General features: G+C 42.7%; 2 protein-coding genes across 13 annotated transcripts in view; one reads left to right on the top strand and one right to left on the bottom strand.

Moving 5' to 3' along the window:
* Nucleotides 1–27,130, top strand: part of LOC131198818 (RCC1 and BTB domain-containing protein 2-like) — a 51,665-nt gene that overhangs the window by 18,968 nt on the left and 5,567 nt on the right. For 5 of the 8 annotated variants that reach the window (XM_058183937.1, XM_058183960.1, XM_058183928.1 and 2 more), the window contains 5 exons: nucleotides 6,692–6,882; nucleotides 11,714–11,840; nucleotides 13,549–13,688; nucleotides 14,838–14,968; nucleotides 19,583–21,583. In XM_058183937.1, the coding sequence (XP_058039920.1) occupies nucleotides 6,692–6,882; nucleotides 11,714–11,840; nucleotides 13,549–13,688; nucleotides 14,838–14,968; nucleotides 19,583–19,723 (730 nt within the window). In that variant the 3' untranslated portion in view covers nucleotides 19,724–21,583. Of the gene's footprint in view, nucleotides 1–6,691; nucleotides 6,883–11,713; nucleotides 11,841–13,548; nucleotides 13,689–14,837; nucleotides 14,969–19,463; nucleotides 21,584–27,130 lie in introns of those variants that run through there. The other 3 variants (XM_058183953.1, XM_058183968.1, XM_058183942.1) reach the window with 3 other exon arrangements.
* RB1 (RB transcriptional corepressor 1) overlaps nucleotides 21,728–27,130 on the bottom strand; it is a 74,548-nt gene continuing 69,145 nt past the window's right edge. For all 5 annotated transcript variants that reach the window (XM_058183842.1, XM_058183850.1, XM_058183875.1 and 2 more), the window contains 3 exons: nucleotides 25,573–25,715; nucleotides 23,398–23,447; nucleotides 21,728–22,676 (listed from right to left, as the gene is read on the bottom strand). In XM_058183842.1, coding sequence (XP_058039825.1) covers nucleotides 22,603–22,676; nucleotides 23,398–23,447; nucleotides 25,573–25,715 — 267 coding nt within the window. In that variant the 3' untranslated portion in view covers nucleotides 21,728–22,602. The remainder of the gene's footprint in view (nucleotides 22,677–23,397; nucleotides 23,448–25,572; nucleotides 25,716–27,130) is intronic.

Here is a 27,130-nt window from a genome sequence, read left to right as displayed (position 1 = left end):
TCCGTGCCCCTCCTGGTTAGTACTGGCTACTCAGGAGGTGACACGAGGCTGGCTCCGGGGGATTACAAATGCTTCTTTGCGGGAGGGGGTCTTTCCCGCTGCCTTGAAAGAGGCGGTGGTGAGACCTCTCCTCAAGAAGCCTTCCCTGGACCCAGCTGTTTTAGGGAATTACCGGCCAGTCTCCAATCTTCGCTTCATGGTGAAGGTTGTAGAGAGTGCGGTGGCATGTCAGCTACCCCAGTACCTGGATGAAGCTGTCTATCTAGACCCGTTCCAGTCCGGCTTCCGACCCGGATACAGTACGGAGACAGCTTTGGTCGCGCTGGTGGATGATCTCTGGAGGGCCAGGGATAAGGGTTACTCCTCTGCCCTGGTCCTATTAGACCTCTCAGCGGCTTTTGATACCATCGACCATGGTATCCTGCTGCGCCGGTTGGAGGGGTTGGGAGTGGGAGGCACCGTTTATTGGTGGTTCTCCTCCTACCTCTCTGACCAGACGCAGACGGTGTTGACGGGGGCAGAGATCGACTCCGAGGTGCCTCATGTGTGGGGTGCCGCAGGGGTCGATTCTCTCACCCCTCCTGTTCAACATCTATATGAAGCCGCTGGGTGAGATCATCAGTGGTTTTGGGGTGAGATACCAACTGTACGCTGATGACACTCAGCTGTACTTTTCCACCCCGGGCCACCTCAGCGAAGCTGTCAAAGTGCTGTCCCAGTGTTTGGAAGCCGTATGGGTCTGGATGGGGAGGAACAGGCTCAAACTTAATCCCTCCAAGACGGAGTGGCTGTGGATGCCGGCACCTCGGTACAGTCAGCTGCAGATGCGGCTGTCTGTCAGGGGCGAGTCATTGGCCCCGATGGAGAAGGTACGCAACTTGGGCGTGCTCCTGGATGGTCGGTTGTCCTTTGAAGATCATTTGGCGACCGTCTCCAGGAGAGCTTTTTATCAGGTTCGCCTGATCTGCCAGTTGCGTCCCTTCCTGGACCGGGATGCCCTATGCACGGTCACTCATGCTCTCGTTAGCTCTCGCCTAGACTACTGCAATGCTCTCTACATGGGGCTCCCCTTGAAGAGCACCCGGAGACTTCAGCTAGTCCAGAATGTGGCTGCGCAGGTTATTGAGGGAGTGGTTCGGAACTCCCACGTAACACCTATCCTGCGCCGACTGCACTGGCTACCTGTTGTTTTCTGGGTGCGCTTCAAGGTATTGGTTACCACCTTTAAAGTGCTCCATGGCTTAGGACCGGGCTACCTACGGGACCGTCTACTGCCGGCCTCTATCTCCCAGCGTCCGGTGCGTTCCCACAGAGAGGGACTCCTCAGGGTGCCCTCAGCCAAACAGTGTTGACTGGCGGCCCCCAGGGGGAGGGCCTTCTCTGTGGGGGCTCCTACAATGTGGAACGAACTTCCCCTCGGGCTTCGACAACTACCTGACCTTAGCACCTTTCGCCGCGAACTTAAAACCTATTTATTCCGTATGACTGGACTGGCCTGATTTTAATTTTAAATTTTAATTGAATTTTGATGGGTTTTAAATTTCTGTAATTTTATGGGGTGTAATCTTATTTTAAATTTTCTGGCAAATTTTAATCAGTTTTTTAGGGGTTGTTTTAATTATTGTGTATGTTTGTTTGTATTTTATTTGCCTGTTCACCACCCTGAGTCCTTCGGGAGAAGGGCGGTATACAAATTAAAACATTATTATTATTATTACTATTACTATTATTATTATTATTATTATCTTGTATGACTTGCGGTCAGCTTCGGGTTCAATAGCTTCACATGGCAGGATGTGACATCAAATTTGGTAGTAAGATAGAATTAGTAATTGGGGATGTTGAGATCCCAGGGACAGTGGGAACCAGTACTTTTGAAAAGTCCATGGTCCCAAAGACAGGAATCTGCTGTTTTCTTGGCAAATGCCAAGTATAGTGGAATGAATGAGTTGCAGTCTCAGAGACAAGCAGCAGTAGGGGCTTAGCAGTATTTGTCACTGTAGTGTAATCCAAATATAGCTATCACATTGCTGTAACTAGAAATGTTGATTAGAGAGCCAGAAATGCAGAGTTGTTAAACCAAAGGCCTAAAAGAAGGCAAAGAAATGAAATCCTCCAATGTTTGGAACGATTGCAAGGCTTCTAGGAACACAAAAGGGAAATCATGCAGCTGATTGGTATTGTGTCAAATGTTTCCAGTGGTGAGTCACATCATGTTTATTTATTTATGTACCAAATTTAGCTAATGCACATCTCAATCACAAAGCAACTCTGGATGGTGTAGCATTAAAAAGATTAAAAATCATATAAAATATGATATTTCAATAAAAAGGAGGCAGTTAAAAAAATGAAATAATTAAAGTTCAAAAAGTGGGGAGAGGGCCTTCAAGGTAGTAAGCAACCTCAAGATTGTGTGTTCCTCTATGAGCTTCATGTGAGTTGGCAGAGCCAGGTCTTCTCCTGTGCGCTGCTTAGAGTCCAAGCGATGGGTGTTAACTTCATCTGACTGGCCAGAGACTGAGTTGAAATTTGCTTAATCACACCTCTTCCTGTAAGGCTCCAGTTTGTTAACTCAGTCGGCCGAGAGAGACTTATACTTCCTTGCTCCATTGCTTGAACTATCTAATCATCGGAGAAAACAACTAACTGTGAGTTGTGGCCAGCAGAGCGCAGTGGGAGCCGTGGTGTCGGCTTCGCACTATCAGGGATTGAAAGTACAATCCATGGTGCCAGATGCGAATTCTCCCCTGACTTAAATGCAGTGTTCTGGCGCTAGAGGCTGTGTTGTTGGCTTCACGCTATTTTGATTCCACCCCACCCCACCCCACCCCGGCAGTCTCTTCATGCTAACAAGCTGTGCTGTCAGCTTGGCACTGGTCTTATACTGAGCCATCAATTACTGGGTGATTGTGTCCTTTTGGGCATCTAAGGAGCAATTGGAGGCCTTTGGCAGAGCCTATTCAATTTTAAAGGGCCAGGCCTCATTTTCAAAATGATGGATTGTAGCTGGTCTCCTTACCGCGTCTCCTCATGAGAGACCCCAGGCTCGAAGAGAAACAGATCAAGTACTAAAGGCCCTTCCACCAGGTTCAAATCATCTGCCTCAGCATCCTCTTCCTCTGCAGCGGAAAAGGATGCCAGGAGAAGGCATCGTGCCTAGATAAACAATTTGATAAGACCAAGAAAAGAGCAGAGGCCTGCAAGGACCCTGCTATACCAGAGGGTGACAGAGGGTCCAGTACAGCCATGCAGTCGGAGGATTTGACCCAGTCCAATTGGACCGGGTTCCAATCCCCGGTCTATCGGAGACCCTTCCAGCAGTTTACAGACAGGGCACAGGACAGACAGCCATTTTGGGATCGCACCAGACAACCTCAAGCTAGATGGCCATTTCGGGGATCTGGTTTCCAATCCTATCTCCAAAACAAGTGACTGCTCCACTCAGGGTCCTATCGGAGATCGTCTCACCAAGTTTGCCAGCAATGGCAGTGCACAACCACCGACACCTGGGCCCTTCAAACAATTACACTAGGCCTCACCCTAGAATTCAATTCCAAACCCCCAAGGAGGTTCATAGCTTGTTCAGTATCCCGAGATTTCTCCAAGAGAGCTCTGATGGAAGCTGAAATTCAGCATCCAGGCCATAGAACCTGTTCCATCCCCACATCAAGGTTCCGGCTTCTATTTGATTCTCTTCTTGGTGCAGAAAAAAATCGGGGGCAGCAGAGCTAAAGAGCCTGAATGTGCACATAAAGTACAGACCAGGAGTGAAATCTACTTACCTTCCTTACCGGTCCGGAAGTTCATGTTTCCTGGACGATATATTAATTCAGTCATTCTCCCTGCAACAGGCAAGGCGAAATCTCAAGGTAACAATACAAACCCTACAGGATCACGGATTCTCCGTGAACATGGAGAAGAGTCACATTACGCCATCCACCAGCCTGGTTTATCTGGGCACAAGGATCAATACTCTGACCTGTCAAGTCTTCCTTTCCCTGGAACGGCTTTCCAGCATTTGGGCAAGGTGAAACAGGTGAAATCCCTCAGAAGGGTTCCCCTGGTGTTGCTTTCCCAATTATTAGGCAAGATGATATCCTGCCTTGCAATCATATCTTGGGCGAGATTACACTCACGGCCTCTCCAATGGCTACTCTTGCCAAGCCAAAGAGCGGGCACCAGCAACACCAACACTCGGATCAAAGTTCCCCCAAAGGTACTCCGATTTCTGCAGTGATGGGCATCAGCAGTCCTGGAAAAAGGCTGCTCCTTCAGAGAATCCCATCGACTAGTCCTCAACACAGATGCCAGTTTCTTCGGCTGGAGTGCTCATCTGCAAGCCCAAGTGACCCAGTGTCGATGGTCACCAAAGAACCTACTAAACGATGTCAATTGGCTGGAACTGAGGCTGCCCATCTGGCACTCTGACACTTCCAGGATCAAATATAGGGTCATCACATGTTATTTCTGACAGACAATGTCATAACAAAGGCACACGTGAACTGACAAGGGGGCACTCGCTCCAGGATTCTGATGCGCAAAGCAGCGGAGATCGGTCTGTGGGCAGAGAAACATCTACTCTCCCTACAGGTGGAACACATCTCTGGAGTTTCCAACACACAAGCAGACTGGCTGAGCAGAACAACCATCAATCAATCAGAATGGCAGCTGCATCCCGACCTGTTGCTGCAAATAACATCCAGATTCGGTCAGCCTCAGATCGACCTGTTTGCCAGTCCAACAAATGCGCAACTCCCACGGTTCTACACCAGATTCCAGACACCAGGAGCCAAAGGAACCAAAGCCCTACTCTGTCAGTGGCCCCAGGGCCTTCTATATGCATTTCCTCCAACTCCCTTGATACCAAGGGTCATCTGAAAAATCCTGGAGGAGAGAGCTGAAGTTCTTCTCGTAGCTCCTTATTGGCTCAGACGAACCTGGTTCACTGACCTTGTGAGCCTATCAATTGTTCATCCCTGGAGGATTTCCCCTGACCAGATCTCCCTTTGCCATCTTCCATCCAGAACCACAGTGGTTCCAATTGATTGTCTGGCACTTGAAAGGGAGATCCTGAGGAAGAACCAATTCTCTAGAAAAGTGATTTCTACCATCCTGGCTTCACAAAGACAGTCGATAACCCGTATATATGATGCCACGTGGTCTTCTTTTTGCCGCTGGTGTTCCAAGAAAAATATAGTACCTACATCAGCATCCATTCCACAAATTTTAGACTTCCTCCAGGAAGGTTTAGATTCAGGACTCGCCACAAATATGCTCTGCCGACAGGTCGCTGCAATAGCAACCATCCTACCCGGTGAAGGTGCCACAACCCTTTTTCAACATCCATGGGTTCATATTTTCCTCAAAGGGGCTTCCAATCTATGCCCCCCTCCAGTCCACAGATATCCATCTTGGGATCTAAGCCTGGTTCTCCAAGTAGTCACCTCTTTGCCATTCAAGCCTTTGGGATCCGCCAGTCTCAAGCTCCTGACCTTCAAAGTCACCTTTCTAGTAGTGATAACATCCGCTCACAGAATTTCAGAACTAGCGTCCCTTTCAGTGCGAAAGGATTTATGCATCTTTCATCGCGATCGAGTCATTCTTAGTCTAGATCCGACATTTCTTCCAAAAATCCATATCTAGTTCTATAGAACCCAGGAAGTTATCTTACCTGATTTTTGTCCTAAACCCAGGCTTCCTAGAGAGCATCTCTGGTACCCCTTAGATGTTTGCAGGGCTCTGCGTAAATACATCGACCGAATGGCACCGATCAGGAAGACAGAATCGTTATTCATTTCTTTTCAGCCCAGATCTCTGGGCGCAAAGGTGACTCCATCCACTATCGGCTGATGGCTCAAGACCTATATTTCCGTGAGTTACAATCATCAGAACCGACAGCAGCCTGGCTGAATTACAGCCCATTCTATGCAAAGTGCGGCCACCACAGCAGCCTCACCCACACAGGCCTCTATTCTAGAAATCTGCAGAACTGCCACCTGGGTCTGTCCTTCACCTTTTATCCAGAACTATAAATTGGACAAGTTTGCCTCGGCTGAGGCAGCCTTTGGCTGCAGAGTGCTCCAGCAGGTTCTTGCTGTTGAGGGGACACTGGACTCTTCTATTTCCCGCCCTAGGGATATTTAGCTTGGGTATCTCCCATTGCTTGGACTCTGAGCAGCGCACAGGAGAAAGAATGTTGAACTTACCTGAACATTCCTTCTATGTGTGCTGTGTGAGAGTCAACCCTTCCCTATTTTAGGGGTCCAGGATCCTAGCTAACTGGGTTTCCTTCCAGATTTCGTCTTCTCCAGATCCTGACCCTCGTTAACAAACTGGAGCCTTACAAGAAGAGGAGGTGTGATTAAGCAAATTTCAACTCAGTCTCTGGCCAATCAGAGGAAGTTAACACCCATTGCTTGGACTCTCACGCAGCGCTCATAGAAGGAATGTTCAGGTAAGTTCAATGTTCTTTCAAACTCTTCCGAAAGGCTGGAAGAGTGAGGACCCATCTCACTTCTGGGGTGAGAAGGCTCTTTTCTTGGACTCTATCAGTTGGAATTCATTAATTGATGGGATGCCTTCCCTGCCTGATTAGGTGGGGCAGGCAGATATAAGATGGCTCCGTAGGTAACCTGGCTGTGAATGTTCTCCTTACACTTTTGAATTTTTATTTTTTGCTTTTCAAATTTAGAATTGCAGAGATTGCAGCATGCCACTCTTCTCACACCTCTGCTGCTAAAACCCAGGGTGGCGATGTGTATATGTGGGGTCAGTGCCGGGGACAGTCAGTTATACTTCCGTTCCTCACCCACTTCTGCTGCACTGATGATGTCTTTGCTTGTTTTGCTACTCCTGCAGTGACTTGGCGTCTCCTTTCAGTAGGTGAGCTTCAAATTCACTTTTTTTAATGCTTGCGTTCCTGAATCTTAATTAGATCTTGAAGAAATATAAGTAACCATATTTTAAGTGCAGTCCTTAAAAAGAGTTTGAATCATGATTTGGAGGAAAAAGTCACATTCTTTTTGGCTATAAGTAGTGCATCCTCACAGGGACGCGGTGGCTCAGGGGCTAGGACGTTGAGCTTGTCAATCGAAAGGTCGGCAGCTCAGTGGTTCGAATCCCTAGTGCTGCCGTGTAACGGGGTGAGCTCCCGTTACTTGTCCCAACTTCTGCCAACCTAGCAGTTTCGAAAGCATGTAAAAAATGCAAGTAGAAAAAATAGGGACCACCTTTGGTGGGAAGGTAACAGCGTTCCATGTGCCTTTGGCATTGAGTCATGCCGGCCACATGACCACGGAGACGACTTCAGACAGCGCTGGCTCTTCGGCTTCGAAACGGAGATGAGCACCGCCCCCTAGAGTCGGAAATGACTAGCACGTATGTGCGAGGGGAACCTTTACCTTTACCTTAGTGCATCCTAGGCTAAAGATACAACTCTTTTGTGTGTTCCCCATTTTTCTGCTTCATTGTATGTGTGCTATAATGACAGTAAGGAACAACAACCCATTCTGGACTTTCGACATTTCTTTCAGTCTGGTATTCTGTAGCAATGGTCCGCAAGCTTTCTGGTTCCATGCATAGGCAGAAGCAGTAGCGTGGCGTGGGGGAGAGAGAAGGGATGGTTTGGTGCACTTTTGTGCAAATGAACCTTTGCACGCTCACCTGCTGCTTGTGTGACCCAGTTTCCAGCGGGTCATGGACCAGTACTAGTCCACTGTCCTGGGGTTGGGGACTCCTGCTGCAGAAGATGTAAAAGTAAACAGCAAATGCACTGGGAGGCAAAAAGTTGGTTATCAAGAGTCAAATGGGGTGCCCCTGGAAGAATGAATTTATAAAATATCACTCTTTTTCTTGTTTCACCAGAAGCTTTCATCTTTAAATGGAATTTGAAAGAAAGATCATCTGAAATTTCCAATTATGGTTTTATGCGGATTAGAGTTAGAGTTAGAAGTTTTTGGTTTGTATTATTTTAGGAAATTTCATGCCAGCATGCAAAGAATAGAAATTGCCATGAAAAACTCTTAAGGACACTTTTACCTGTTTTGCTTAGAGCCATATTGGTTTAATTTTGTAGTAGAAACTTCCAAACCAAGTTGATGTGAAGAGACCTGCACAATATTGGTAGAAACCACATTTTTAAAGTTCACCAAATGGATGGTTGAGTGGGTACATGAGAGAGAGAGAGAAATAGATACATACATACATTTACTTGAGGGGCAAAGACCTTTGACATTTAAAGTCCATAGAAGAATCTTTGAAAAATAATTTTAAAATAATAATTTGAAAAATAATTTTAAGAAGAAAATACTTTTATCAGTTACATGTAACATGTACTACTAGAAGATTATGCAGATATTTTACTACTTGTTTTAATTATCTTCTTTGTCCTCCCATATAAAACTAATGCTTTGGGCTGAATTGACATAGACTCAGATACAAAGTATTCATTTAACAACTGTGGAATATATGCATTTTTACTGTTTAGTCTGCTAAAGTATGCTTGTCCTTCGAGCTGATTAGTATCCAACTGTGGCTTCTAGCTTTCCGGAAGACTTCTTCCCAGACATGAGCTTGTTCAATATAACTTCCTCTACCTCAAGCTGTGCAAATGTTTTGCATCTTGGGGACAAGAGACCTGGGATAAGCCATTCTGAGCAATATTTGCATCACTAATAAAGATAAAGTTAGTGCCTTTAGGAGGAGAAGTTAGTTCTTCCCTTCCACTCATCCCATTACTTCATTCAAAGTAAGGCACCTAAAATTAGAGAAACACTAATTATTACTTTTCGTTGGAGACACAGTTTTTAAGGTTCTGAAGTGGACAGCAAAGAGGTAAGGATATCAGGACACAAAACTAAAAGATAGAAAATTGCATTGGAGAAGTTTTTAAAAAACTTTAATCCTAGGGAAGAAGACAATGATGATCATAAAAGATATTTCTGTGACTATTTAGATTAGTAGAATAAAAGCAGTGGTGTTTCCAGTAGTAATATAAGATCCCAAGAGTGTGCCACAGGGAAAAATAATAACTTTAGGTTATGGATTTGGAGACTGTTATTAAAAGTACAATGGATGTCAAGTAGACAATTATTGGCCTTGGATTAAACAAAGACTGATCAAGCCAAAAATTCTCATATTTTGGACATGTGAGATACACGTGGATGATGGACTGAGAAAAAATATGTTTGGCAAGGTTGAAGTAAAGAGAAAAACAGTGAAAATGAGATTATTAAGATCTTACCAAAGAAATTACAGGAATGTATTTTCAAGAGCGATGAATTAAAGAATGGTAACAGTAGTGAACATTACTCATATAGTTATCAAGAAATAAACCCTATGTGATAGCACTTAGTTTTATGGGGAACAGATATTTTAAGTGGCACATAGACCAATTTTCTAGTTGTGCTGAGCTAAAAAAACTGCTGGGAAAGATTGAGGGCAAAAGAAGAAAGGGACAACAGAGAATGAGGTGGCTGGATGGAATCACTGAAGCAGTAGGCATGAGCTTAAAGGATGGTAGAAGACAGGAGGGCCTGGAGGAAATTTGTCCATGGGGTTGTGATGGGTCGGACACGACTTCGCAACTAACAACAACAACAAAACTGCTACTTCACATCTTGCTATTTTAAATACCATATTTTTGGACTATAGGATGCACTGAAGTATAAGATGCACCAAGATTTCGAAGAGGAAAACAAGAAAAAAAATTTGGCCTCCATGCGTCTGTTTTTTGCCCTCCCTGGCCTCAGGAGCACTCTGCAGGCCTCCCAAACCCTCTGTCCATCCCATTTTTATGAAAAACAGGCCATTTTTGTGAAAAAACAGGGCCATTTTTGGCCACCCAACCCCCCCCGCCCCCGGCATCCCATTTTTGCTGTCCCCAGGAGCACTCTGCAGGTCTCGCAAAGCCTCTCCATAGCCCATTTTCATGAAAAATGCACCCGTTTTTGGCCTCCCATGCATCCCATTTTTGCCTTCGCCAGCCCCCATGTTCTGTTTCCCTCCCCCAATACTCCCAAGAAAGAGTCCGTCAAAGGCCTTTTCTTCTTCTTTATTTACATAGATAAATTTCCTGGCCACGTCTACCCACGGGCCTGCCAAGTTTCTGGAGATAACGAGGAAATTATAGATAAAGCCAGAATTACTCACGAATATATTCTTCCCTCCATTGATACAGTTTGCCCGCGCAAATTCATTGCTTTGTCCAAGACAAAAAACCAGGAAGTCCCGCCTCCTATTTATAGTCTCTGCAGATGTCACTGCATGACCATCATTCCTTGGATTTATCCCAACGCTGTTTCTGCTGCGTGCGCCGGTCACGTCTGTGCAGTCTTGCATCACTCCAAAACTGTTCTTGGGGCGTTGCCAAATCAGAAGAAGGCTCAAGAGAATCAGGCCTTGCCGGCCCCTCCTCCTCCCTTTGAGTGGGTGCCAGGGAGGGAGAGGGCCCAAAAGAAGCAGGGCTTGCCAGGTCTTCTCCCTCACTTTCTGAATCATCCGAGTCCAGGAGTCCGGGTCCAGGAACCTGGGTCACAACACCCCAGGACCATTCTGCAGGCCTCCCAAACCCTTTGCGCACCACATTTTTGGCAAAAACAGGACATGCAGGGCAGGATTTTTGGAGGCCAAAAATTGCCGCATTCAGTGTATAAGACGCACCAACATTTCCACCTCTTTGGGGTGGGGGAAAGTGTGTCTTATACTCCGAAAAGTACAGTAGTTTCTTTTGCATATAAACAGTGCAAGCTTTTATGAGAAAAATTTCCTGCTAATATATATAGTTAATTTTGGAACATTGCTATAATGTCACCCCAGTCCTTCTTTTCACTAGACTTGACATATCCAATTCCCGCAACTATTCTTCATATGCTTTAGCCTCTAGCCCCCTAATAATATTTGTTGCTGTTTTCTATACTCTTTCCAGACTGACTTCTGTCAGAAATGGTGCAGGGTCTCCTGCTTGGGCGGGGAGTTGGACTAGATGACCTACAAAGTCCCTTCCAACTCTTTTAAAGTCTCAACATCTTTTTTATAATATATTTAGATCAAAAAAGAATGCAGTATTCTAAGTGTGGTCATACTAAGGCTTTATAAAGCTGTACTAGTACTTCATGCGATCTTGATTCTACCCGTTAATGCAACCTAGGATTGTATTGGCTTTTTTGACTGCTGCCATACACTGCTGGCTGAAATTTAAGTGATTGTCCATTAGGACTCCAAGATCCCTCTCACAGTTACTGCTATTGAGCCAAGTTTCACCTAATCTGTACCTATACATTTGGGTTTTCTTTCCTAAGTGTAAAACCTTACTTTTCTCTACGTTGAGTTTCATTTTGTTAAATATGGCCCAGTGTTCAAGTCTGTTGAGATCCATCTGGATCTTGAGTCTATCTTCTGGGGTGTTAGCTATTCCTGCCAGGCTAGTGTCTTCAAATTTGATGAATTTCGTTGGTCTAATTTAGTCACTTTGTCAAAAAATGAATCACTCGCTCATTATTCCTGAATGATTCTGATACCATAAATTCAAATATATTCTGTTGAGAAGAATGTAACAAAAGTATCCTCTTTTCTTGCTGCTTTGTTTATGTCCAGTTTTTGTAGTGGTTTTATTTGTGAAATGAAAAATGTTTGATTTCCATTATTTTCTTGTTTTTATGAAAGAGATTGAAATAGAAAGTATTACTGAAAAATATTCGTAATATTTTTGTTTCAGAACCTGATGATCACTTAACAATAGCTCAATCAATAAAAAAGGCATTTGACAACCCAGATAATGCTGATTTGAGGTTTCAAGTAGATGGAAAATACATTTATGTTCATAAAGTGCTCCTCAAAATTAGGTATGAAATTATCAATCTTCTCCAATGTTTTCATTAGCTTCCCTGGCTTTTTGCCTACATTGCCTACATATACAGAAAATTTTTCCAGTACTATTAAAATATGTTTCTGTGATACTAAATTTCATTACTAATATGAGCTTTCATAGCTTTCTATAATAACAGTTGGCATCTTTGCATAAACTTATGAAAGCCATTGAATTGATGTATAATTGCAGTAAACATATCACTTTTTAAAATAATGGTGTAGTTACAATTTGGAAATACTTGAAAGTTCAGTATATTATAAAGGGCAATGAGGCAGCCACATATGTAGAGATGTGGCTTTGCATTAATAAGGTACTGCTGAGAAAATGCAAAGTACAGATGTACAGACAGCAACTCTTCTACAAGCACGGTCACTCATGCCCTTGTCACTTCCTGCCTGGACTACTGTAACGCTCTCTACATGGGGCTCCCCTTGAAGAGCACCCGGAGGCTCCAACTGGTCCAGAATGCGGCTGCGTGGGTAATAGAGGGAGCTACTCGTGGCTCCCATATAACACCTCTCCTGCGCAGGTGGGGGAAGGGAGGGGGGAAGGGGGTTTTCTGGGAGGGAGGGGGGGAAAAAGGGGGAAAAATGTTTTTGTTTTTTAAAACTTTTTCAATAAAAAAAAAAACAACCTCTCCTGCGCAAGCTGCACTGGTTGCCGGTGGTCTTCCAGGTGCAATTCAAGGTGTTGGTTACCACCTTTAAAGCGCTCCATGGCATAGGACCGGGCTATTTACGGGACCGCCTGCTGCCACTGATAGCCTCCCACGGACCTGTGCGCTCACACAGGGAGGGTCTCCTCAGGGTGCCGTCAGCCAAACAACGTCGGCTGGCAACCCCCAGGGGGAGAGCCTTCTCTGTGCGAGTACCTACCTTCTGGAATGAGTTTCCTCTGGGGTTACGATTACTCCCCGACCTCCGGACCTTCCGCCGTGAACTCAAGACCTTTCTGTTTCATCGTACAGAGCTGGCCTGATACACTACGGTTTTAATTGGGGTTTTTTATCATTTTTATTATAGTTTTAAATGGGGTTAGCCAAATTGAATAAGATTTTTAAAATGTTTTTAATTCTGTTTATAATTTGTTTTATGCTGGCTGTAAACCGCCCTGAGTCCTTCGGGAGAAGGGCAATATAAAAATCAAATAAATAAATAAATAAATAAAATAAGAAGCTTTAAATAAATAGCTTAGTAAGATTCCATGGAGAAGAGGCAATTTAAAACATTGAAAATTGCCTTCATGCTTATTGTCTTTATCTTTAACTTACATATGTATATCTTATCTCTTTCTAACTCCCCACTATGTATCTTATCCCTATTCAGCCAGAATTTGATACATTTTTCATTAAATGAAATATCTACCATGCATGAATAAGCAGCTTCATAATCAGCAAAATACTGTGCTGACTATACATTGTCAAAAATAGAAATAAGTCTCTACAAGGAACATAATTCATTTCAAAGCCAGTTTAGTGTAAGGCACAAAAGGCTCAATTCTAAAAACACTAATATGGAAAGGAATGAATGGATCAGTCCCTCTTAATATAAGTTACATTTGCACGGGTTCATCTTTCCCATATCATTTTCATGTTAACCTTTCAGGTTTCCTGTTACATGGTAGGAATTGAGTTGTTTGTTGGTGCTGATATAACATCATAACTGTTTCCCTTTTGTGCCCAGGTGTGAACATTTTCATTCAGTTCTGAACAATGGTACTGAGGAAATCATAGAAATAAGTGAATTCTCATATCCTGTTTACCGAGCATTTTTGGAGTATCTTTATACAGATAGCATCAGTCTCCCTCCGGAAGATGCCATAGGTAATTGGAACAACCAGCTAAGGTGTTAATGTATATTTTCATAATATTTACATACATATTTACATACACTATTAACTCTTGAATATACTGACTTGTTCAAACTTGATCAGTCTATATATATGTTCTACATATTTGTGACTTTCCCAGTAGGCCAGAATAAATATAGGCACCTGAAGATGTTCATAATCAGTAATTAAAGGTATTTTTCTTTCAGAATTTAATATTTCGAACACCTGGTATGGGTTGACTTAAGGAGAAGCTTGGGAGTTTGTCTTTGTCAGGAACAATAGTTTGCTTTGGCTTACGGTGCCCCAGCTTTGGAAAAACTCAGCCTTGACTCTTGTTTCTGCCTGTGCCTTGCCTTTGTCTTGTGGACTTCCCTGCCCCTATGGAATTGCCTTGCTCTTTGGACCTTGACTTTGGATCTTGCCTCATGAGCTTGCACCTCTATGCCTTTACAAATTGGTTTTGTTTGTTGACTAGCTTTTGTTTGAGGGACTGAGGGGGCTGCCTTCAAGGAATTGTGGGGTGGAGCCTTACCGGCTGTTATAGGGTCATTTGTTGTGGCAGGTAACCAGGCAACAAAGGACTCCATCAAAGCCTGACTTTTCTTAGGTGACCTGGGTCATAACATGTCTTTTGTGCAACTTGGAACCTCTTCTCATCAGATCTTGCTTTCCAGAATGATAAAAACTTATCAAGAAATTGCTAGAAAATTGAAACTTAACCCAAAAATAAAGCTGACATTTATCTTTTATGATTTGTTGATTTTATTGTAATTTGTTTTATTGTGAGCACCCAGATTCATTGAGAGTCAAGCGTATACGAGCTTGTAAACGTACAATGATTGATTTAGGAAATAAGATGATTGAACGCATACTAATACAATGTTTTCTTATTTTGCTGCTTCGCTGATTCCCCCCCCCCCCAATTTCTGGATTGTCATCATTTTTTGAGCCTAGAACTGCTATCAACAATCATCTTTTAGAACGCATATTAAATTTGCAGATAACTATGTTTAAAACACCAGCTTTTCATATGTGACATTACTAGCACCATTTTTATTCCAGAAGGATTTTATAGTTCTGTTACTAAAGGTTCCTTTTAGCCTGTGTATAGACTTGATTCTCCCCCCTCCTCTTTTGGCAGGCCTGTTAGACTTGGCAAGCTTCTATAGAGACAACCGACTAAAGAAGCTTTGCCAACAAACAATTAAGCAGGGCATTTCTGAAGAGAATGCAATTGCTCTTCTATCAACTGCAGTCAAGTATGAAGCAAAGGTATGGAAAATGTTCTTTACTGAATTGCTACTGACTGGGGGTACTTGTTCTACATTGAGCTATGAGCTTGCCTGTGCAATTAACATATTGAATAGTGTTAGTCAAGGAATCCACACTGTTGGAATACTACGCTTGGCCTATCTTATGGGGTCTGGTAAAAATTAGAAGCAGTTCTTGTATGTGAAGGACTTTGAAGAAGTGAAACCATTGTACAAATGCTAAGAATTTGCTGTTAAAAATCACAATTTTTGTAGTATTCAAGATTTATTTATTTATTTATTTATTTTATTTAATTTTTATACCGCCCTTCTCCCGAGGGACTCAGGGCGGTGTACAGGCAAAAATAAAACAGTACAATATACAGATTAAAATACCATTTAAAAAACTTATTTAAATTAGCCTAAAATTAAAAAATTTCCATACTAAAAACCCCATTTAAAATTAGTAAAATTTCCCCTTAAAACTAATTTAAGCCAGCCCCGCGCGGATAAAAAGATGTGTTTTTAGTTCGCGACAAAATGTCCGAAGGTCAGGTATTTGACGTAAACCCGGGGGAAGCTCATTCCAGAGTGTGGCGCCCCACAGAAGGCCCTTCCTGGGGCCGCCAGCCGGCATTGTTTGGCGGGCGGCACCCTGAGAAGTCCCTCTCTATGGGAGGCGTGCGGGTCGGTGGGAGGCATGTGGTAGCAGCAGGCGGTCCCGTAAGTACCCAGGTCCTAAGCCATGGGCGCTTTAAAGGTCATAACCAACACCTTAAAGTGCACTCGAAAGCCACAGGCAGCCAGTGCAGCCTGCGCAGGATCGGTGTTACATGGGAGCTCGTGTAGCTCCTCTATAACCAGCGCAGCTGCATTCTGGACTAACTGAAGCCTCCGGCGCACTTCAAGGAGCCCCATGTAGAGAGCATTACAGTAATCCAAGCGAGAGGTAGCAGGCGCATGAGTGACCGTGCATAAGGCATCCCGATCAAGGAAGGCGCAACTGCGGACCAGGCGAACCTGGTGGAAGGCCCCCTGGAGCGGCCGTCAAATGATCTTCAAGCGACAGCCGATCGTCCAGGAGGACACCTAAGTTCGCACCCTATCCTTTGGGGCCAATAACTCGCCTCCAACAGCCAGCCGCGGCTGCAGCTGACTGAATCGGGTGCCGGCATCCACAGCCACTCCGTCTTGGAGGATTAAGCTTGAGCCTGTTTCTCCCCATCCAGACCCGTCGGCTTCCAAACACCGGGACAGCACTTCAACAACTTCATTGGGGTGGTCCGGGGTGGAAAAGTACAGCTGGGTGTCATCAGCGTACTGCTGGTATCTCACCCGAAACCACTGATGATCTCACCCAGCGGCTTCATGTAGATGTTGAACAGAAGGCGAGAGAATCGACCCTGAGGACCCCACAAGTGAGGCCCCTCGCGGTGACCTCTGCCCCCTGTCAACACCGTCTGCGACCGGTCGGAGAGATAGGAGGAGAACCACCGATATACGGTGCCTCCACTCCCAATCCCCCAACCGGCGCAGCAAGATACCATAGTCGATGGTATCGAGCGCCGCTGAGAGGTCTAATAGGACCAGGGCAGAGGAATAACCCCTGTCCCGAGCCCTCCAGAGATCATCCACCAATGCGACCAAAGCTGTCTCCGTGCTGTATCCGGGTCGGAAGCCGGACTGGGACAGGTCTAGATAGACGTCTTCATCCAGGTATTGGGGTAGCTGTCGCGCCACGGCACTCTCTACAACCTTCGCAACAAAGCGAAGGTTGGAGACTGGGCGATAATTACCCAAAATAGCTGGGTCAGGAGGGCTTCTTAAGGAGGGTCTCACCACCGCCTCTTTCAAGGCGGCAGGGAAACCCCCTCCCAACAAAGACGCGTTGATAATCCTCTGGAGCCAGCCTCGTGTCACCTCCTGAGTGGCCAGTACCAGCCAGGAAGGGCACGGGTCCAGTAAACATGTCGTGCCGTGAAGCCTCCCGAACAACCTGTCCACGTCCTCAGGAGCCACAGGGTCAAACTCATCCCAAATGGACTCAACAAGGCGTGCCTCCTCTCGCTCGCTTGGATCATCCCAAATTCGATCCAGACCGTCCCTCAGCTGGCGATTTTATCGTATAGATAACCGCTAAACTCCTCGGCTCGTCCTGCAAAGGGTCATCCCGCACCTCCTGATGTAGGAGGCGGGTGACCAAAACAGGGCGGCCGGGCGGTTATCTGCCGGCGCAATGAGGGTGGGCGTGGGCGCCTCGCTTCCCTCATTGCCACTAGGTAGGTCCTAGAATAGGACCTAACTAGTGTCGATCAATTCGGGCGACTGGACCTCCAGGTGCTCTCAGGCGTCTTCTCCGGCGTTTCATCTCCCTCAGCCCCTCGGAGAACCAAGGGGCGGTCGAGATCTCGCGGGTCAGAGGCCGCAAAGGCGCGACACGGTCAAGGCCCTGGCCGCGGCCTGTTCCCAGGCCACGACCAGTTCCTCAGTCGTGCCGTGGGCCAGTTCCTCAGGGAATGGCCCAAGCTCCGTCAGGAACCTCTCGGGGTCCATCAGGCGCCTGGGACGGAACCACCGTATAGGTTCCGTCTCCCTGCGGTGGTGAATGGCGGTTCGGAAGTCTAGGCGAAGGAGAAAATGATCCGACCATGACATTGGTTCCGTTACTAAATCATCTAATACCAGATCATTTAACCACTGTCCAGAGATATAAAGCAGATCCAGTGTGCCTCCCCCCGTGTGCGTAGGGCCATCATTTACTCGAATCAGGTCCAAGGCCGTCATGGAAGCCAAGAACTCCCGAGCTGCCGTCGATGACGAGCCAGCTGATGGCAGGTTGAAATCCCCCATGACTATAAGTCTGGGGGTCTCAACCGCCACAGCAGCAAGTACCTCCAACAGCTCAGGCAGGGCTGTGGTCACGCAGCAAGGAGCCAGGTACGCGATCACCAAGCCCAACTGATTCCTATAGCCCCACCGCACATAAAGGGATTCACAACCGGCAATCTGAGGAATAGTGGCCTCCCTCGGCTCTAGATCCTCCTTGATAACAACCGCCACCCCCCCACCCCTACCTTGGACCCTCGGCTGATGAAATGCTCGGAAACCTGGAGGGCACATCTCAACAAGGGGGACCCCCCCCTCTGGGCCCAACCAGGTTTCCGTAATGCCGATATCAAGATATCAGAATAATTTCACAATTTGTTGGGAAGGATATATTTCGCTGCATGAAACATCTAGAGAATACCATAAAAGAGGTGAATAAAGGAAATATTCTGAACTCAGTGGAACTAGCTTCTTAAACTCTCAATCATCTAGGTCAGTGATGGTGAACCTTTTTGCCATCACATGCCAAAAGCAGCGGGAATGTGGAGGGGTCGCATTCATGCATGCATCCCCATGCATGTGCGCATGACACCCCCCCCGTGCTTCCCCCGCTTTTGGTATGCTATGGCCCAGTAGGCCCATTTTTCGTCCTCCCCAGGCTTCAGAGGCTTTCTAGGAGCCTGGGGAGGGCGAAAACGGCCTTCCCTAACCCCACCCCCCTGGAGGCCGGAAATGGCCCATTTGCCCGGTGGGTCTGGAAGGCCCGAAAATCAGCTGGCCAGTGCATGCATGCGTTTCAGAGCTGAACTAGGGCCTCTGTGGCTCAGACTGCTAATGCAGTCTGTTATTAACAGCAGCTGCCTGCAATTATTGCAGGTTCTAGTCCCACCAGGCCCAAGGTTGACTCAGCCTTCCATCCTTTATAAGGTAGGTAAAATGAGGACTCAGATTGTTGGGGGCAATAAGTTGACTTTGTATATAAATATACAAATAGAATGAAGACTATTGCTAACATAGTGTAAACCACCCTGAGTCTTCAGAGAAGGGCGGGATATAAATGTAAATAAATAAAAAAAAAAACTAGGGCAACACTTGCGTGCCCAGGTGGCATGTGTGCCATAGGTTTGCCATCACGGACCTAGGTCATAGTTGTCTCAAAGGTGCTTTTCCAAAAGGCAACTGGACTTTCTTGGTTTTTTCCCTTGAAAATGTTTTGCTTCTCATCCAATAAATTTTTTTCAGTCCTGCCAGTCAATTGCTATTTGTTTCAGATCTCTGGATTTAGTTAGGGTGTGACCCAACTACATTTAAGGGATATGGAAAACTGTAGAGTAGGGGAGGACCCAAGACAAAGAGGTGTAAATTAGAGCTTAGGAAAACAATTTAATTGAAAGCCTTTTGGGTCATTTCATTTGGGAATCTGCTCTTCACTGATTGGGAAGGCAAGGACACTTGGAGGAGAGTATGATTTGATACTTTATCATGGTTTTTTACTTACTTCATATTTTGTAGGATTGTTGAAATAGTTTTGAAGTTTTTTTTATATGAACATTACTCTCACTCCATGTAATTTTCTTCCCTCTCAGAGGAAAATTTTCATGAGTGAGAAATTGGCACTTCAGTTAGCTATGAGATGCAAGATGATTTTTAATTAATGGAATGGATTATGAAAGCTGTTTTTCTGTTCCCAGATTTCTTTTCCCATTTTAGGGTTATCTTCTTTTCAGCCCTGACCTGCCACCTATAGTGATTATGTGGAACAACATCACACTTAGTAGTGTATATTAATATGTAAACACTCCATTTCTAGGAGTTAGAGGAATTTTGCTTCCGGTTTTGCATCAATCACCTGACTGTCGTTACTCAGTCTCCAGGTTTTGCAGAAATGGACCATGACCTCATGAAGAACTTCATAAGCAAAGCCAGTCGAGTTGGAGCATTTAAAAACTGAAGTAAAACCCTTGCCTAATAATGAAGAAAGATAGTTTCATTATCATTACTTGTATTTCTGATGTCATGATAATTTTCTCATAAACCTAATTTAAAAAGAGCATTATGCATTCTGGCTCCCTACTGTGACAACTGATCTTAAGTAATTAAATTTTGATACAGATACTAGATACTTGAAATATCTTGAAATAATCTTCCATGCTTCAGGAAAAGCCTGCCCACAGATAACATATCTGCAGACAGTTGCTACAGTATCTTGCAGGTTTCCCAATATGAAAGCAACAGTTTTTTTTACCAACAGCTGAAGTTGCTACCCTATGAATAGGAATATGAGCTTTGGAAAATTAGAAGGGAAGGGGAAGCCCACAAAAGATTAAACCTCTGGAACCCCACAGCAATTATGAAAGTATTAGAGATTTAATAAAATTAAAACTATGCTAGGTAACTTTGTGTCATCCGTTCCCTAAAGCCAACTTGTACATCTATAATTTTTTTGTCCCAGACAAACCAATCTTACAAAAGCGAAAGTGTCTATCTAGTTTACTGAAATGCTACTGGGTGATAATTACGACTGTTGCTTTTCTTGAAAAGTAGAATGGTGAAAGAACAGTTTCAATCTTCAGATACTTGGGATGTATTATTGATATATGAATAAAGAAGCAGATGGCAAAATCATCAATCAATATTTTTAATAACAATTTGGCCAGCATTTGGTCATTGTTAGAGGCTTTCCTAGTTTTTAACTGATTTAGTTTAACAATTTCCAATCTGGGACTGATGGCCAGGAGGAACACTTATTTTTAGAATACAGGTTGGAGCAACAGGCTGATAGAGGAAAAGTCATATATCTTGCTGTAAAATTATTCACCTCTCTTGGGCAGAATCTTTTCTCCAGCCAGGCCATCTCTCACAGTGCTAATGTTAGTTATCTTCTAAAAGACAATGGCACTGATATCCTCTGCAGAGTGAAAAAATAGCCCAATTGGTGGGATACAAATATTTACTTCTTTCTATTAAGAGTTTTTTACAATTTAAGAGCAAGTAACTAATTCTAATAGTGGAACAATTGCTGGATATGTAACATTGAAAGCTATTGCTAAATCTGCCTTGACTTATAAACAGTACTGGTCAAACCTTCAGGGATTCTGCTTGAGGTAGGAGGTTTTGCTCATGAGAAACTGAAGAGTCGATGGTGAAGACTGTATACAGAGTGGCTACAGTGTCTAAGAATTTAAGTTCTCAAACAGGAGCACGGGAAGCTCAAGGGGCATGCCTGAGGCAAGAAATAAATGTCTTGCTCTTGTATTTCCAAACAGTCTAATCCTGAAACAGCTAAATATATATCATTGTCCCTAGTTAATTAAAGTTGTGTATGAGATAAAGTAATATTGGGTCACTTTTTCGCCAGAACCCAAACTTTCAATGAAATAACCTGATTTTAAAAATCATATTAAGACTATAAGAATGAGGATGATTCCACACAGTCCTGTTCTTTTATGATTTGAAATTTTAAATAAAAATGTAAATATATATGTTTTTCTTCATGACATTTATTGCAAATAAATTCAGGTAAGGAGGGAAATAATTGTTTGTCGGAGAATTTGTTTACACTAATGAATAGATTCACAAAACAATGAGCAACCTAGATGCTAAACTAAAATCTGAAATATCAAAGGTTTTGAATTTGAGTTTAAATAGTATATTTCATAAGGTAATACATTTAAACATTAAAGTGCTTATTTTCTTATGCTTTATTATACTTATTGGGAAAACACAGATTCATAGGATGTAGAGAATGTGGATTGCATTCCGTCAGCCAGTTTTCCAGGTTTAAGTTCACTGTATGAAATATTTCTGAAAGTTTAATTGCTTTCTATTTCATGTTTACTAAATTATAGCTAGCGAGCCAATAAATAAAATTATATCAGCAACTCAACTTCAGGATAAAAGATATTAAATAATTTTCATTGTATATTATTAATGATTCTCATTCTTATTTTTAAAATTATTTTATTAATCTTTAATTTTTATTAGAATACAGAATATTCCTATGTTCAATTTGTCAAAATACATTGTTACGATAGTTTAGGTTAGCCAACTCTTAATAGTTACTGTTAATAAAATTTCAGAACTTTATTTTTGTAGTCTATATTGAGTTTGCAATCTGACTACTGATTATTACAAAACTAACAGACTAAAGAGTGACAGCTACAGAATTACACACCTCTGCTCAGGAGACAGATAAGAGTGTGCAGTGTAGGTGTTTTGTTGCAGTCGTTTTTTACTGAAATAAAATAATAACATTCAACCAGGCTGTCAAATTTCTAATTTGTGTATGAGTTTTAAGATGGAAAAAAGATAAAAATGTTAGCATAACATATGATTTAATATGTATTTGATCTAGACACTATACTTAAGTGCACTGCCCAGGCGAGTGGGGGGGGCATCCAGAACTAATGACTATAAAACCAATTGTATAAATTATTGTAGAACTCTGTCCTGCAGGCAGTTCTTTGATATAGTGTTGGCTGTTCCTTGGAGGGGGACCTCAAACATTAATAGTGCATCAAGTCTAACATTTAAATGGCAATTCTTAATAAAATACTAGTGCATTTTGTATATTGAACCCGAATATCTAAAACAAAGTAGTTCAATAAAAACTGAAAAGATAATATAATTCAACAACAATGCACTGGGAAATCAATTTTACTGAAAACTAATATGTATAAATTAACACTTAAATGGATAATACATATCCTATGTCATAGCATGAAACACTGAAAAACATGAAACTCAACTAAATTAAATTAGCTACGCAATATATGCAAAACAACGTAGTAGAAATCAAAGCTACAGTGCAGATCCTGGGTCTCGAGCAGTTCACTTCGGTACAGTGTCTGAAACTTCAGCACCATCATTCAGTTTCTGATTTTGTATTCTAGTCCTAGTAGATGCTAGAGAAACAAAAACAGTACTCCTTTTTAAATATGTTAGCATATACTGTGATAAATAAGATATTTGCTAAAATAAAATGGAAGACATGCAAGCAGCTAATCTCGGCTCAGTAAATTAAAAGCAGAATCCTCATGAAACGCAGGTACCTAGATTTTTGTTACATCTTGGGGATTCTGATATTATTCTTTCAGCAGATTACAATAATGTAAAATTAAAGACAGGGCAAAATAACATTTGAAACTATTTCAAACGTATGAAAACTCATAAGTATTACTGGTTGACCTTTGATTTAAATGTAGCAGTTAGGGATTCATAAAATTGTTCATGCATGAACTAAAAAGTGGCCAAGATATGAAATGAAATGGGGTTCTTCTCTTTTGGACACAGAAGGATTTCGGGGTGGGAAAAACGAAGGTTGAGCGATTTCCTGGGGAAGAGGAAAAGTAAAGGTGGTGGGAAGCTAAAGAACAGGCCAAATGATACTGAAGGTTGACTCGAATCCAAACGGCATATGGCGATTCCTTTTTACATGAGGTATTTAAACAGTGACTAGCTGAGCCTGTTGAATTATAGCATGTTGCTTTATGTGCTTGGGAACCATTACCCCCAAAGCCCAGTAAATACATGGCACTAGTGAGGAACTTGCCCATTGTTGTATTAGACACCTCAATTGTCCCCAGTAGTAATTTATAATTATTCTCATGCAGTACAAAAACTTACTCATTTCTGCAAGCTTTTGTTGGAATTTTGACTCTCCAGAAAGATGTTCCCTGTAGATAAGGGAAGAGAAATTCTACATTTTATACAGTTCTGATTCCAGGGTGTGTTGCACATAACTTGTGACTCCAGACCAGGGGCAGCCAATTAATTTTGTCGAGGGGCTACATGAGAAAGTAGAATTTTTGTGAAGGGCTGCTGCCCCACCCCCGGCCACCCTGTCCCTGCAGCAGCACCACTGCATCATCACCATCACAGACCAGACTGGGACCATCTGCAAACCGGATGTGCCTGTGGGCCATAAAATGCCCAGGTCTGCTCTAGACAGCTCTAATCAGCAAATGGCAATTCACACTGGAATACCTATATTATCAAATTGAATAATTCCACTTCAGATGCATATTTGCCACATGTAGAAACTTTGAATAAATCAAAGTTATCTTCTTGTTCTGCTTGGGTAACATGCCTTCCCTATGCAGATGTCCTTTGAAAAGTAAGACTATACTTTCATTTTTATATGAAAGTTTAAAACTTAAAATTCAATTTTTTTTCAAAAATAAATTACACAGAATTTCCAATTTCAACACAACAGCCCTATTTCAGAGGATGCTCTGCCATCATTAATTAGTATAACTAAAGTAGACCTAAGACTATGTCTAACTAAGTTACAATTAGTCATTACTAAGTTGCTAAGACAGCAACAATTTTTGAAATCGGGAACCTGCAAACTAATATGTTAATGAACCAATAAGTGGTATATGTATATGCAGAAAACAGTTCAAGAAGCAGTCCAGTTGAGCTGAAAGTTCCCTGTGTGGAGGGCAAGAAAACCACCAAAGCCCAGCAGGCAGAACCACCAAGGAGGGCAGGGGGAAATTGTTAGAGAGATATATCAGTTTAACAGTGTTCAAATTCCATTTTTAGCGTCTATATACTGTTTTTACTAAAAATAAAATTTGAAGAAAATAAACAATTTACGGACTAGCTAGAAAAAAAGGGAGAGTGCCCACTGAATTAGACAGCATATCTATAATAGTCATGTCCAGGCCATGGGCTGCATGCAGCCCTAGACAGGTAGTAATGTGGCCCATGATTTTATTAATTTTTTTTAAAAATAAAGGAAATTTGTTATTTATATGCACACAAAAGAAAATAAAAGTAGTACCAATAGTAATGCAATTGATGCAATCCCAAAACAATTGGAGCACCACCAGAACACCATCGGCATTGACAAACTTAACATCAGTCAATTGCAAAAGGCAGCTTTACTCAAAACAGCTTACGTCCTGCAATACCTCTAACACCATGAAACATCAACATCTTCCTATCCCAGGCTGCTGGGAAGGACTCAATAGGTAAATAAAATGCCAAATTCAGTCTGAACATTTAGCCGACTCTGCAATGAAGCATTTTATATGTGGCCCCGGACAATTCCCCTTCACTCAATGCAGCCCAGGCAAGCCAAATGTTGGACATACCTGGTCTATAGCAATATTATGCTAATGGTATAAATTACATCATTTGTACCCATATGATAATCAATATGCAAATAGAATAAATGATGCAAATAACAGGGAAATTTATCCACTGCATCCAAGTGGACTAAAGTGAGATTTTTCTTATAAATGGATGTAACAAACATCCTATCCAATGTCCATTTTCTACATCATATCAACCTAAAGGTGTCAATCCAGTTAGAATCAATCCTGAGGATGTCCTGTTGCTTAGTTAAAAGATGCATGGGACATATCTGCCTGTCCACATATGCTTGGGTATGCCAAAAGACAGACTTCAGGCAGGCTAGGATTAATAGCATTAACTAATAAAATAATCTATTTTATAAAATCAATTGATCCCCCCATCTATATATACCATCCATTCTCTTATACACAAATCATTGCAATACAATGAAATGCAGAGATATGAATCAAAAACTAAAATTTATTATATTGAGTTCACATATAAATTTAATGAAAATTAAATGAAACTATTCTGATGACTTTGTAATCATGTCTTTTTTCACCATAATCTCATTAAAAATTAGAACATTTCTGCCATAAACTAGATGGCAGAGATGGGTTTCTACATAGTAAGCCAAAACTCTGCATGAATGAACCTAGATACTGAGGTGGGGCCACTAATACAGACCTGCATTATTTTATTCAGAAATCAGCTCACCTTCCATCAGCTTCATCCTGGCCTTCTATATCAAAACGCAATCTCTTCAAAGGCTTAGGAGTGGTGCTTAGTTCAGCGCTCCGTTTCAGATGACGATCACTGTTACATACCATCTTGTTTATCTTTTGAAACTTTTCAGAACTCTAGAATACCAGGACGATAATTAAAAAGATAATTTATTTTTACATATAGTTGGATAGGTATTAAGTGGAATTCCTTTAAGAGAAAATATGAATCGGGCTCTTAAAACAAATTGACAGCATATTCCAAACTTCTATGCATGCTCTCGTTCAGAATGCCAAGCAACCAAGAGTAACAGCTTTATAACTAATTTGAGTATCCCTGGCAGAAAGAAGGAATTAATTTTGATTAATCAATGGAACGACTTGCCTCCAGAAGTTGTGGGTTTTCAAACATTCAAGGTGAGAAAAAGAAGAGATTGGACAACCGTTTGTCTGAAATGGTATAGGGTTTCCTGCTTGAGCAGAGGATTGGACTAGAAGATCTCCAAGGTACCTTCTGTTATTCTGATATTCTGTTAAGGAAGACGAAGCTGTCTTTCTCTTGGCCCAAACAGATCTTGCTCTGCTCTATTGTGTAGCACTAGAAAGCTGAAGCTTAGCACTGTTTTCCCCCAAAGACGGCTATTTCTGGCTGCATCTTCAAAGTGAGTTGGGAGCTGCTAGGCTTAAAGAAATGGTAATTTTTAAAAATTTATTTCCAGAGTATCCCTGAAGACCACATAAAGTATATATATAGTTCTGGAGCCTGGGGAAGGCTCTGATGGATGCTCAACATCAGGCAGAGAGGCAGATGCCTTTGGAGTCAGAGATGAGTGAGGAGGAGGAACAGCTGAGGCCTGTTCCAGATGTGCGTATGCGCAAGAGCAGATAGGTGAACAATGGAGGACAATGAGCCAGCTTGGGAAGCAAAACAAACATGGACGCTGAATGCCTCCTCCCTGGCTGGGGAATAAATAAGGGGAAAGGGGAATGGTTTGGTTGTCGCAGATAACCTTTGGTATTTCTGGAAAGTTTGCTCCTTGTGTGTTTTGTGTGACAAAGACTGCCTTGCCAGAACTGAGGTTTGTCTATTTCTCTGTTTGAACTGACTTAATTTGCAGCCTTCCAGCTGGGAGCTCACAACCTTGCATTTATCATAATGAGTGGATAAGGACTATTGTTTCAGTTAACTTCTTGCAGGACTCTTGCCAGGACTTTCTGTTGGTAAATGCAGTTAATTCTCAATGTGTAAATAAAGGGGGTTTTCTTTGCAGGGAATCTGTTTCTTGCTTCTATGAAGGCTGAGTCAGAACAGGAGTATAATGTGATTGATCTCTAAGCATCCCAAAAAAACCATGGAGTAATTAAAAGAAATTAGGACTGAGCTTTTAAGGCTGTACAAATTAATGATGTATCCTGTTTTGAACAGATAATTCTGTCAAGAGATTTGGGAATTTCGGCATAAGATTTGACAAAACACCCCATTCCATTCTGATTACCACACTTGTTCAATGTTCGTAATTAAATGGAAACCTAAAATCTTGATAATCTGAGTC

This window comes from Ahaetulla prasina, chromosome 1 (assembly GCF_028640845.1).
Source record: "Ahaetulla prasina isolate Xishuangbanna chromosome 1, ASM2864084v1, whole genome shotgun sequence".
NCBI classification, from domain to species: domain Eukaryota; kingdom Metazoa; phylum Chordata; class Lepidosauria; order Squamata; family Colubridae; genus Ahaetulla; species Ahaetulla prasina.
This window is presented reverse-complemented; position numbering and strand designations above follow the sequence as displayed.